At 40.8% G+C, this 14,284-nt stretch overlaps 1 protein-coding gene and 1 non-coding gene across 2 annotated transcripts in view; one reads left to right on the top strand and one right to left on the bottom strand.

Moving 5' to 3' along the window:
* Positions 1-927: 927 nt before the first annotated feature.
* Positions 928-14,284, top strand: part of LOC145405583 (uncharacterized) — a 60,339-nt gene continuing 46,982 nt past the window's right edge. The window contains exon 1 of the mRNA XM_080276909.1: positions 928-1,019. Coding sequence (XP_080133035.1) covers positions 928-1,019 — 92 coding nt within the window. The remainder of the gene's footprint in view (positions 1,020-14,284) is intronic.
* Positions 1,963-2,081, bottom strand: LOC145405687 (5S ribosomal RNA). Its single transcript, XR_013898428.1, has one exon. It is a non-coding gene; the product is annotated as a 5S ribosomal RNA (ribosomal RNA).

Here is a 14,284-nt window from a genome sequence, read left to right as displayed (position 1 = left end):
TCAAGTTTGTAATCTTCTGCGAGGCTTCTTACATTGTATGTATAGATCTTCATCGATTTCAGTTTGTTTAACATCCAAGAGTCTAATTTTCCAACACAGTGCCTACTCACTTTCGGTGGCACACTGCCCATAAGCACAGGAGGCAGTGCGGTTGGACCTTTAGTAGACGATGATCCGACAGGAACGCCCGTTAAATCATTTGCAATAAAACTCATGTTTGGTTGGGAGGATTGTGGCAAATAATGTCACCTCCCTGCCACATAGTTTCTGGTGAGATGTAATTTTTTTGCCACCTTATTCGTTACATTCGGTGGAGCCCTATGTATCTATAGGGGGTCCCATGGTCCGCGCCGTCTAAGACGGTACTTCGCATATCTACAAGGCCTTCCCCTATCTGCCACCCGGGGACGCGCCAGGTAGCAGCGGGATATGTATGTATATATATATATATATATATATATATATATATAGGTGGGCAGTACCGAGGTACAAAAGTACAGAGTTACATTACCGAGTTACAATTCGATTACCGGTAGCAGTAGTGACACTACTGTTTTCGTCATGTACCGAGATTGGTGCCGACAGTACATTTTTAAGCATATTTTGTCGGTACTCGGTACTGGTACATTTTATTTATCTATATTCACGCATCGTGTGATTAAAAAAAAAAAAAGTGAGGAGAAGGCCTACATAGGAGTGCTGCTGCCGACCCTGGCCATGTGCCTCAAGATATTACAAGGGGTGAAGGAAAGCACCGATCTAACGGTGTACTAGCCTCTAGTGAACGCAGTGACTGGGGGTGTGGAAGGCAGGTTCGGACATCGTTTCGAGGACATTGACTGCCTACTTGCTGCTGCCTTTCATACCCAATTCAAGCTATAGTGGTTGGCGTGGTTACCTGAGTCTGCATCCTATGACACAGAGAAAATGAGGAGGAGGGTGGAGAAGAAGATGGTGTCACTACTGGACAGCAAGCTAGAGGACGCGGAGAGCAGCACCACTGAAGATAATGACGAGCAGTATGTCAAGGAAGAGTTTCTCGAACCCCTCTATGTAAAAGGGAGGAAGAAAAGGGAGACTGGGATAAAGCTAGTAAAGGAATTTTTGGAGAAACCCCAGAAACATAAAATCAACAAGGACTGCTTTCCTTGCAAGGTTTTCGGAGACTTAATTGTAACTTATAACACGCCAATACCATCCAGTGATGCTGTGGAACGTCTGTTTTCATTGGGGAAGGACGTGATCAAACCAAAACAGGCGGGACTCAGTGACTATCATTTTGAATTGCTCACTTTCCTCAAGGGCAACACTGAAAAAGAAAACTGAAGTGCACTATATAATTGTTAACCAGATTATTGTGCATGTAATTACATGATGTAGTCATAAAATTGTGTTTATTTTGATAAACACTAATCTAGGTGTATAAGAATGTGAATTACAGTGGCTGGTTAAAGTTTAGCGATCTATGTATTGAAAGTAAAGGACTGAACGGTGGCATAACCTTATGCTTTAGTCACCCCATAGTTAATGTGACTGACAATTGTCTGACAACATCTTTCATCTCTCCTCAGGTCCGGCTCTGCTGACAAGACTAGTCTCTGGGTCCTCAGTGTGGTAACAAAAAACAAAAAAAAAATCAATACTGAGCAAGTTTACTTTATTCATATTCATGTACCGGGTACCGAGTCGGTACTCGGTACATCTATTTTTTTCTTCTTTTAGGTACTGGTACCGGTAGTGACACTACAATTATAGGCAAGTACCGTTACCGTTACCGACGGTACTTTTTGTGTACAGGGTGCCCACCTCTGTATATATATATATATATATATATATATATATATATATCTCCATCCATTGCCAGACGCCATGTATCCCAAACGGGGTGGTCAAGGGCTTAGAGTTAATTGTTTTACAGGGAGGGGCACTAATCCTCCACCAACCCCACTTAACACGTAGGGATGCCAACAGCATCTGGTGTTCCCACGCGGTCACCCATCCAAGTACTAACCAGACCCAACGTTGCTTAACTTCGCTGATCGGACGGGAAGCGGTGTACTCAACGTGGCATGGCCGTTGTAATTAAATATTGCGAGGATTCGAACCAGCGCTTGCAACTGCGTGAGTACAGCAGATAGACAGATAGATAGATAGATTTATATATAGTATGTACTACCAGGGGACCCGACGTTGCCCGGGTGCATACCAGCTTACCTGTGATCCCCTATGAAGAAGACCATCGGAGTCCCATTTTACTCAATGAACGAAGATTCATTCTTGGGCCCATTTCCCCTGGGATATATTCCCCATGAGACTATTCCTTCCATGGATCCAATTTCCCACACACACATTAACCCTTTCACCTAACCTAGCCACCCATCCACCCACCTACCCAACCCATCCACCCACCCACCTTCTCGCTTACTCACTCACGCTCACCCATCCATCTTGTCCACCCACTCACCCACCCACGCTGCCCCAGTCTCCCACCCACCCACCCTGCCCCACCACACGCATTCTCCCACCCTACTACTCCACACCCACCCATCCACTCAACCCTGCCTGCTCACTCCACCTGCTATGATGACTCCACGAGTCGTCCCACCCATCGATGATCCGTTTTCTGCATGTTTGTTGGTTTGCCCATTTGTTACCGTAACAGAGCAACAACGGTGCACTGTAGCGTAATTTTTGTCAGAGCAAGATGTCGCTAAAATGCTCTAACTTGAAGAATAAAACAATTTCCAGTCCAATCGGGACACACCGGTTCCCCAGTTATGACTCATTTCTGGCCTTGGACAAGTGGCTTAGGCGACCTTTAGGCGGATCACTTCCTTTGTGAGCACTGAAGTTGTCGTAACCGCCTTTTTTATCTGGAGCGGAAAGGCCGCCGAAGGTGGTCTTTAACCCCTACACCGCGGGCATGTTTACCGATGTTTTGCGTGTGCCGCGGGGTTATTCGGGCTCCGACAGACTCTCAAAAAATATTTGCCAAAAATCAGTTATTAGTCCTAGAATATTAAATTATATATGCTTATGGCACATACCTTCAGCTTTCTCCTGGAATGTTTGTTGAGCCTTCGTCAGTTACCGTAGGACTTGTGGAGACCTCTGAAGTTGGGTAACGAAGTCTCCACTTTACACTTCCCGACAACCCGTAATATGATTACCACAGCCAGATATTAACACTATAAACATTACTCTATGATTTTCAAGTAGTTTGGGATCCATACTCCAAAAAAAAAAAAACACTGAAAACAATGAAAATTATGAGCGCGTCTGACCGCCGCACTTGCGCTAGTTCGCTCTTGGTTCTCTGTCATTTATTATTCATAAAACCCCTCACACTTTATATTTCTATTACTATATAACACTTATATATATCTACAGTCTTTATCCATAAGTTTCCTTCAGTAGTATTAGTTTATTGTCACTGTAGGGATTCAATTTCTTTCAGTAAAATACGTAGCATTCACTTTCTCGTCCTGTATACTGGCATTGAGAGTGAATGTCACTTTCATCTTCACTCTCATAACTCATAGTATTCAGACATGCTATAGTGAAACTTTCACTTTCATTACTCCTAGGGTATATACTCATATTCTTATAATACTACTCATTTACATTTCTATTTACGTTCTCTATTTTATTTACGTTATTTACATTTCTATTTTATTTACACTGTGTTATGCACTGTCACTTGAAGTAACTTATAAAACTATTTTCCATTGTTCACGTATATTTACATTCAATACTTTCACTTGCTGTTTACACATTATTTACACATTATTTACAATTCCACTTGCACTGTTTTACTCAATAGAAAGATCGTAGTCACTCTTTTATCAATTGTCAGCCCTTTACCTCTTTCCACACGAGATTTAGTAGGGGGTAAAGGTCACAGGGCCCTTTGCATGGGGGTAAAAAAAGGCCCTGAAGTCAGCAAGAGGATGAGCCGTACCTCCTCTTCGGAAGATGAGAGAGAACTGATAAAGGAAGGCCGGCCCGGGTTGAGGCCTACTTGGGGGTTATTCAGTGCTACCAACGTAGCTCTTGAAACAGCTATGTATTTCACTGAAATGATTGGCAGGAAATCTAGACAATACATTATAAATTAGGTAGTTCCAGGTGAATGTAAATATCACTTAGGCTTCTCCCTTCACTCCTTATATGTATATTTATTACGAAAATAGATTATATGGCATATTTCAAGGGGAAAAAAACAGCGAAAATTAGCGAACGAGTGCACGTGAGGTGTTGTCAGGTGATAATTAGCCAATTCCAGGTGTATGGCACTCTCACTTACCTTATTTCTTTCTTGTATATATTATTTGGTATAAGAATAGGGCATAGGGCTTATTTCAATGGATGAAATCAGTGAAAAATTCCAGGGAAGATTTACTTAGTGTAGCACGGCCGGGCAGGCGAGAGGATAGTGTAATGGAGGGGGGGTAGGGAGGGGAGTCAAGAACGGGGAGAAATGGCTAAATTGTCAACAATGGATGGGAGTACAGATGAGATTAGGAGTGCTGACTAGTGTTGGACATTGGCAGTACTGATAGATGATACAAGCCCCCACTTGGAAGCCCGGGTGAATTCAAAATAACACAGAATCACAAAAGCGACGCCCCGCGGTATGATCCCTTGCTCCCAAGCGTCACGAAAGTGACGCCCCGCGGTTAAGGGGTTAAAAGAGTTATAATAATAATAATAATAATAATAATAATAATAATAACAATAATAATAATAATAATAATAATAATAACAATAATAATAATTATAATAATAATAATAATAACAATATGGCTGTAGAAGTAAAATAATAAATATACCATAATTGGCCACCATGTTTCCACCATTATGACGATTACTTCTAATTAGTAGTAAACTTGACCATCAGGGATACCATTTCAGCAGTTGTAATGTACTCATCTATATTCGTCGTAAAATGTTACCCCTGTTAGAGCTGTTTCGAGCGTTCTATATACATCCCCCCTCGATTTCCATAGAGGACAGACAGAAACACAAACGACAAACATTCCATTATATATATCATACCTGCATATTATGCTATGCATTGCTATATGTTTATATTTAACTTCTAATTGTTTTATTATTCATAACATTGTACTTCATTTATGCAGTGATTTGAGGTTTTATGTAATCACCCGCATCGCTGTTTGTTTTGTCCTACATTTCAGTAACTTCATGCATTATTTTTTTTTTCGTTAGGTGGTGTAATTCAGAGTGGACCAAAAGCCATCCACAGCTACCACAGCCCTCACCACAAGCACCACCACAAGCACCACCATAATCTCGATAACAGCACCAGGTAAGTCTGTTAAGCTACTATAACTACGCTTCACATAACCTGCCTTAATCAAGTCAGGTATAAGATAGGAAAAGTTAAAGCGATTTTGTATATAACATACTGTATACTCCTTACTTGAATTTAGTTAACATCATCATCACCATCATCATCATTATTATCATCATCATCATCATCATCACCACTTCAACCCTTCTTACCGCCAAAAACATGACCTCAGCCTCAACCGCTTTTCACCCAGCACAACATGTCACCTACATTAAATGTACCATAATCAGGTGAATCAGTAAATCCTACAATAACAACACTTAAATAATGATTTACGGTACCTTTGTTCTTTTAATTTTTTGACAGCTTTATTAGTTTGCTCTTGCTGCCACCAGACGATTTTATTAAGCTTAGGAGCAGCTACTCGTGTTGAAGGTGCGATATGAGTTTAAACCTCTCCACCTCGAAAAGTCTCCCCGATGAAAAATACATTCGTCTGGAGATAAACAATAGAAACATTAAAAGGAAAAAATGCGTAGATGCGTCATCGAAGTGAAGGAATTATCACTATCTACTTAAACTAACCCTTTTTTATTTTTTTTAATCCTAACCACTTTAAATCGATCTTAATATGACTTGCTCTTTCTGTAAGCCGAAAGGAACATGTACCCATCAAACCAAAACACTGCAGTATTCTGCAATACCACTTTTAATCAACAAGCAACCATTAAATATATATCTCTTCTACAGTTGCCTCTCTCTCTCTCTCTCTCTCTCTCTCTCTCTCTCTCTCTCTCTCTCTCTCTTCGTTATTGAAGTATCATTTTTTATTACTCTCATTTTTCACAGTCTTTCCTTCCCCACTTCATCTTTTTTTTTTTTTTGTCTCTCCCCTTTCCCTCCACTTCTGACATTTAATTTTCTTTTGACCTCCAGATACATGGGATTTTTAAGTCAACTATTTTGTTTTTCTGTAGTTCGGCTTTCGTACTTTTTTTTTTCTCATCTTCCAAAGCTCACTCTTCTTACCTTCTCATCTCTCTGCTTTTCTTCTCTTCTTCCTCTATTACTCGTTGCTTCCTCTTATTTTCCTCTTAATATCCTCTCTTTCTCCTCTTCTTTTTCTTTTTTGTTCCTCCGCCTCACTCCTCTTTCTTTCCTCTTCTATTTTCCTATTCATCTTCACCCTCTTCCTTTCCTCCTCTCTGCTCTTTCTCTTTCCTCTTCTTCCTCATCACCTCTTCTCATCATCCTTCTTTTCTCCTTTACTTCTTATTCTCCCTCCCTCCCTCTCTCTCTCTCTCTCTCTCTCTCTCTCTCTCATAATTATTCGCAGAAAAAAAAAGGCAGTATCAACAACTGCAACAACAAAACAACAACACTGACCAATGAACAACAACCGAACAAATAACCAAAAATAAAAAGCTTGTTACAAAAGTTAGTTTCATCGTCACAAAACGTTTATTTCAAGATGCAAAGTGGTTCTGTCTCTGTTTCTGTCTCTGTCTTTGTCTCTCTCTGTTTGATTGTCCCAGCCTCTTTTTATCTCTCTGTCTTTCTGTTTCTACCGGTTTCTTTATCTGTCTCTATGCCTACCTGTCTCACACTGTTTCTATTCGTTCGTTGCTGTCTCTATGTCTATGTGTCCCTGGCTCTGCCTTCTTGTCGGCTTACTTTTCCGTCTGTCTGTCTGTCTGTTTGTCTGTCTATCTGTCTGTCTGACCGTCTGTCTGTCAAACTGTCTCCTGGTGTGTCTGTCATTGTCTGTATACCTTCCTTTGTGACTCTCTCTCTCTCTCTCGTCTTCCATCACCCTCTTGATTCTCTGGTTTTGTCGATAATCCCTCCCGCCCTACATTTTACCCTCCCTATTGCTCTCCAGTCATCTCTCTTTATCGTCTCCTCCTCCTCCTCCTTCTCCTCCTCTTCCTCTTTCGCCTCCTCTTTGTCCTCCTCCTCCTCCTCCTCCACCTATTCTTCTTCTTCTTTTTCTGCTTTTCATCTTCCTCTTCGCCTTCATCTTCATCTCCGTCTTTCTCCTCCTCCTCCTCCTAGTCTTTCCTTCTCCTCCGCTCTCCTCTCCTTTGGTCCCTTCTCATCGTCTCTCTCGCTGTCTACTCTCTTTTTCTCATCCCTTATCTTCCTCTGCTCTTTTCTTTCCTTTTCTTGTTTCTTTCTGAACTTCTCTTTCCTCTCCTTTCCTAGTTCCGTGTTCTCTTCACTTCCTTTCCCTTCTTTTATTTCCCACATACTTTATTTTGTTTTGTCTGTCATCTTATTACCTCGCCTGGACGGAGTCCGGCGAGGCATTGTTTTTAGTTGAGTTTGTTTATTTCTTTGTTTCACTGTTTGTTTCTTTGTTTGTTAGCAACATTACGGAAACGCAGCTGAAAGAAATTACATGAAACTTTTCAGGATGTGTGAGCACTGGTCCCAAAAGGAAGTGATTAAATTTTAGAGGTAATCGAGTGACCCTGAAAAGTCAAAATCAAGGTCACGGATTTTCAGAGTGGTATGATTTGAACCGGTCGAAGATAAAGATACTTACTGTTATCAGCATACAGGAACTTCCATATAGGCTTTCTTTTGGCACCAAGAACTTTGACCATGAGTGACCTTGAAAGGTCAAACTCAAGGTCACAGATATTCAGGGGGGTATAACTCTAAACAGGTTGCAGTTAGACATTTACTATCATCAACATATAGGAAGCCGTATTTAGGCTTTTAATTGGTACCATGACCTTTGACCTTAAATAAATGAACGATCAAACTCAAGGTCACGGTTATTGAGGGGGCTATAACTCGAAACTGGTTGAAAATAGAGATACTGTTATCAGCATATAGGAAGTCCCGCTTGGGTTATTAATTGTACCATGATCTTTGACTTTCAGTGACCTTGAAAGGTCAAACTCAAGGTCACAGATATTCAGGGGGCTATAACTCGAATCTGGTTTAAAACCGAGATATTTACTTTTATCAGAATATAGGAAGTATCATATGGGCTTTTATTTGGCACCATGGCCTCTGACCTTGAGTGACCTTGAAAAGTCAAACGCAAGATCACGGATTTTCGAGGGCTATAAATAAGACAACTGCTGTCAGGCGAGGTTTGTTGTGTCTGACTCTAGTCGTTTGTTATTTACTTCATTTCTCTCCTTTCTTAATCTTCCCCCATTCTCTCCTTCCCTTCTCCTCCTTTCTCTTCATTTCTCCTCCCTTTTTCTTCTACTCTCTACTCTCTCCTGATTTTTCTCTCTCTCCTCTTCCTTCTACCTACTTTACTTCATTTCTTTATTCTTCCATTTCTCTTCCTCTACTTCTCGTCCTCTCTCTTCTCCACTCCTTCTTTGCCTTTACCTGAGAACTTTTGAAAATTTTGCGCTTTTGCTCAACTAGACAAAACTCTCTAACCCCTTTCAGCTCAGTTGATGGTAACTTGTTGCTAAGACTGGATGATCGATTTGACTTGCAACTAGAGGGGCACTCAGTGGAATGCAACACCCGGACAAGGGCATCGTATATAATTCCCAAACCACTCTTTATAATGCGTTACGTTTTCTCATCACTGATTAGGGTTTCACAAAAACTATTCTCCGGATCCAGAATCTGTAATATGATTCGAATCAGTCCCTAAAGTTAATCGATTGCCCCCTGGGTCATGGCCTGTTTATCCACCAAATTTGGTCGAAATCTCTATTTTAGTTTTTCAGCCATCCTGCTAACAGACAAACAAACAAACAAACAGGGGTGAAAACATGCTCTCCTGGTCGGAGAGAATCAAGGAGACTCATTCCAATCTCACAACCAGGGCACATGGAATTTCATACACCATCTATAAAGAAGTACAAAGGAAAGCAAATTGCAACAGACGTTATGGTCCTTTCGAGGCTGTTTGTTACAGAATAGGCTACGACTACGAGATCTAATTCTACATGCTGAAGGATAAGGATAGTAAAGTAAGAAGGCTTCTCCCGCCTCCATACCCTCCAGTTAAAATTGGCAGTTAAAAGTGAGAAAAACCACCATGCAGCATGAAAAAACTGATGTGGAAACTTCATAGCAAAGACTGAAAAGGAAAAGTTACATTCTGTGATACCTTATCTATAAGCTACCAGTTTGAATAACATGTAAGAGAAAATAGTAAAGTAAAATGAATAATCAAATAAATAAGTATATAAAGCATGACATAATGTACGTTGAGTTAACGAGGCTTCTGTAGACACAGTGTGGAAATTGCACAGTGCACAGTGTGGATGTTCAGGGATGTGGCAGCCTTGCCTGGCGATTTTAAGGTAGGCAGCAATCAGTCAGGCCCCACCTCCTTTCACTCCACTGAGACAAGGAACTTTCCCACGTGGGACAAGCACACAAGTTACCTCCTGAAGCAGTGACCCCTGGTACATAAAAAAAAAAAAAATTCCGATGGTGGTCACTTAACTAACAGGGACCCTCAGTGATCCACAGCCCAGCACAGGTCGAAAGTAAGAGTAGTGGCCATTAATTCAGGGGTATCTGTGCATATCCTAGCCTGTGCTTATACTATATTTGCATTTGATAAACTGATCCAGGCTCGAGGGGAAAAAAATTACTTATACACAAGCGTTTTATTCAGGAATGAACATATTAAGCTGGGGGTTAGACGACTGATACTTATCCAAGTGACCTTTAAAGGTTAGTCCTGTATTACAAATTACCACATTTCATTCCAATTTGTTCCATATATTTACAACTCTATTAAAAAAAGACATGCTTAACTTCATGCAACTGGAATTGTTTGCCAATTTTTTTATGTCCACTGCCTCTAGTATAATTTGAGCGATCAACTGTGAAGTATTTTTCGACAGCCATGTTATCATGTCCAGTGAATATTTTGAATATTTGAATTAAATCTCCTCGTAACCTCCGTTTAACAGGGTAAAGAGATTCAGGGCTTCTAAACTTTCCTCGTATGGTTTTCTCAATCTAGGTTTCATCTTTGTCATCCATCGCTGTGCTCTATCAAGTTTCTCCATATCCTCTTTATAATATGGTGGCCAAAACTGAACGCAGTACTCCAAGTGCAGGCGTACTAAGGAATTATACAAAGTGAGGACGATATTTTCGGATTTATATTCGAATGCTTTACCTATGAATCTAATCAATTTATTGGCTTCTTTCACAGCTTCTGTACATTGTTTCCTTGGTTTCAAATCGTTTGTTATTTTAACCCCTGAGTTTTTTTCATGGTTTGCCCTACCAAGCTGGACATATTAATGTTATAACCAGCTCTTCCATTTTTATTGCCAACGTTTAGCACTTTGCATTTATTGATACTGAAATCCATACACCATGCTTGGACCCATTTAAACAGTTGATCAAGATCTCTCTGAATTGCCTGCCTTTGCAATGCTGTATCTGCTCTATTACTTCAGCAAATTTTGAAATCTTACAGCATAATCCTTCATCAATATCATTTAAATATATTAAAAAAAAGAACATGTGGAGAGAAAGAAGAATGAAAGACTGACTAAGAGAGTGTATGTAGGTGAAGTGGAGGGAGGGAGAGGGAGAGGGAGACAGAGGAAGAGGTGAAGGGATGGAGTTGAGAGGTATATGAGGGAGGGGATAGTGAGTTCGGGGGAGGACAGTCAAATGGTGGGTGACAGAGCGACTTGGAGGCGTTTATCTGCAGCCACCCTTTGCGGGATTAGGGCGTCGAGCTATAGATAGATAGATAGAAAAAAAACAAAAAAAAGAATAGGACCTAACACTGAATCCTGCGGCATTCCACATGTAACGTTTATCTAGTCTGACTCTTTTCCACGATTAAACACATTGCTTTCTTCCGGTGGGCCAATCTTCTACCCACCCAAAAACAATGCCTCTGAAACCATGTGCCTTTAGCTTCTGAAGGAGTCTTTTGTGTGGAACTTTGTCAAAAGCCTTTTGAAAATCGAGGTAGACCATTGAAAATCGAGGTAGACCACATCAACAGATTTAGTCTCGTCGTACATTCAGTATATCATTGAAAAAGTCCAAGCAATTCGTGAGGCAAGAGCGATTATTTCGAAAACCGTGTTGCGAATCTTTAATGAGATTGTTTGTTTCTAAGTGTTTCACAAACTTGTCTGGTGCTTTGCAAATTGCTTGTCTCAAGCAATTTGCAAAGCACCAATGGAGTGACGTGGAGGGACAGGTTGACGAATGAAGAAGTGAAGGAACGTTGTGGGGTAGATGTGGATGTGGTTGAAAAGATTAGGAGAAATACACTGAGGTGGTTTGGACATGTGGAGAGAATGGAGAATGAAAGACCGACGAAGAGGGTGTATGTAGGTGAGGTGGAGGGAGGGAGAGGGAGGGGTAGACCGAGGATGAGGTGGAGGGATGGAGTTGAGAGGTATATGAGGGAGGGGGGGGTGCGTTGGGGGGAGGGGAGTCAAATGGTGGGTGACAGAGTGACTTGGAGGCGTTTTGTCTGCGGCCACCCTTTGCGGGATTAAGGCGTCGGGCTATAGATAGATAGATAGACCAATGTTAAACTAATTTAGCGGTAGTTTTTTTATTGTGCTTTGTTGCCCTTTCTGAATATTGGTGTTACGTTAGCAAGCTTCCATTCATGTGGCACCTTACTGCTCTTAAGTGATAGGTTAAATACTTCGGATAGAGGCTTTGGTATTTCATTCTGCAATTCTTTTAACACACGTGCAATGTTTTGTCTGGTCCCGGTTTTTTATTCTCTTTTAATTTGTTAATTGCAAGTAGTATGTCGCTCTCAGTAACTGTAATGTCATTGATTATATTGCCCTATTCTAAAGGAACTGGGGAAACAACAGGAATCGTATGTATATTTTCTGTTGTAAATATTGACGCAATGAAAAAATTAAGAATATTCGCCATCATAGTTTCATCATCATTGTGCTCTCCGTTACCTGTGATGAAGGGACCGATTGTTGGAGTTGTTACCATTTTGCTTCTTATGTAACTGAAAAATTCCTTGGGATTTGCTTTACTGATACTTGCAATATGTGCCTCAAGGTTTTTCTTAGTGTACTTAATTAAATTTTTGGCTTTCCGTCGAAGGGCATGGCATTTATTTTTCTCACTTTAACTCTTTGTGATATTATACTTATATACTGACGATTGAAGTCGTGAGAGCTGTTCAGATCCGTCAGCTGCAAACAAATCGAATGATATTTAGTTTCTCTATTCATATTTAACGTATTCATGACAGACATATTGGCATCACAGAGATCCCGTAGAAAGTAAACCAAGGAGTGTCCAGAAAACACACACACGCACACACAGACACACACACACACACACACACACACACACACACACACACACACACACACACACACACAGAGGGGAGGGGGAGTGTGGAAAAACTTGAGTGAATGAGAAAGTACGTGAATGTGCAAGGATATGAGAGAGAACAGGTGAGGATATGCGTGAATGAGTAAGACTGTAACAGAATATGAGCGAATGAGTGACAGAAAATGAAAAAGTGTGTAAATGTACAAGAATATGAAAGTGAACGAATGAGAGAATATAAGAATGAATAAGAGGGTGCCAGAACAAGACAGTGAGTGAGAAATGTGAAAGTATGGAAGTTACAAGAGTTTATGAGTGAGAGTGTGGGAATATGAGAGTGAAAAAGTGCGAGAATTTGTGAAAATGTGTGAGAATACTAGTCAGTATAAGTGATAGAATGTATGAATAAGAAGGTGAGAGAAAATCATAATGAAGGCGTGCAAAATGTGTGAAAATGTGCCAGACTGAGTAGTTTGAAACAGTGAGAGAGTGAGGATGTGAGAGTGCAAGACTTAAATGTGCCATAAGAATAAGAGTATTAAGCAGAGGAATTAAAAGAAAAAAAAATAAATGTGATTAATTTGAGACGGGGGACAACCGTTCATTTTAGGTAGATTTCTTTTCACTCCCTTGACCTTGACCTTTGACTCTTGACCTTCACATTCTAAACTTACTTAAATGTAGGCAATAGCTTCCAACCTACTAAGAGTGAGAGAGAGAAAGAGAGAGAGAGAGAGAGAGAGAGAGAGAGAATGTAAGAGTAAACGAATGACAAAAAAAAAAAATGGGAGTAAGAGTGTATGTGTAATTATGTGAGAGTGTGAAACAACGGGTGTGTGAAACCAACGCAGGGTGTGTGAGAGAATGACTGTGAGGGAGTGAGTATGACAAAGAGTCTGAGATAGTGCATGTGAGAGTGTGAGTGAAAGGTAAGTGTGAGTGAGTGACAGTGAGTGAGTGTTAGTGAGTTACAGTGAGAGAATGAGAGTATAAGAGAGTGACACTGTGAGAGAGTGAGTGAATGACGGTAGGAAAATAAGTGAATGTGAAAAAGTGACCGAGTTGAAGTAATTAGCAAGCATGAGATAGACAGGAGAGTGATATAAATAAATAAATAAAGAGAAAGAAAATGTTCTGGTGAGAGTCATTGCTCTTGGCGTGAATCATCTCTACTCACCTACAGAGACAGTTTATATTGTATTAAAACAGCTTTAATTTCGTGGTAATGCGTCTCTCTCTCTCTCTCTCTCTCTCTCTCTCTCTCTCTCTCTCTCTCTATTTCCTTACTTGTCACTTTTTCTTCCTCACTCTCTGCATATTCTCAGCCTTATCATTTCTTCATTCCCTTCCCTTTCTCTCTCCCCCCCCCTTCTCTCATGTCACTCACCTTTTCCTCCTCCTCTTTCTAACCTTCTCTGTTCTTTCCTCTCTCCTTCTCATCCTTTCATTTCCTCCTAAGAACCCGTCCTTCTCTCCCTCCCTCCCCCCAATCACCTCTCCTTCGTTTCTTCCCTCTAAATCCTCCCCTCCTCTCTTTCTCATATCCACCTTTCCCTCCTCTCCCACTCCCTCCCCATCTCACGTCCTTCTCCTTTCCTCCTCCCCTTCCCCTGACTAAACTAAATACCCGCCGCAACACGACCAGGAAGGAATGAACGCCCACGTGAACCTAAG

The sequence above is a fragment of the Coenobita brevimanus genome, chromosome 67 (assembly GCF_032717465.1).
Source record: "Coenobita brevimanus isolate Jiangsu-jjx chromosome 67, ASM3271746v2, whole genome shotgun sequence".
In the NCBI taxonomy this organism is placed as follows: Eukaryota; Metazoa; Arthropoda; class Malacostraca; order Decapoda; family Coenobitidae; genus Coenobita; species Coenobita brevimanus.
This window is presented reverse-complemented; position numbering and strand designations above follow the sequence as displayed.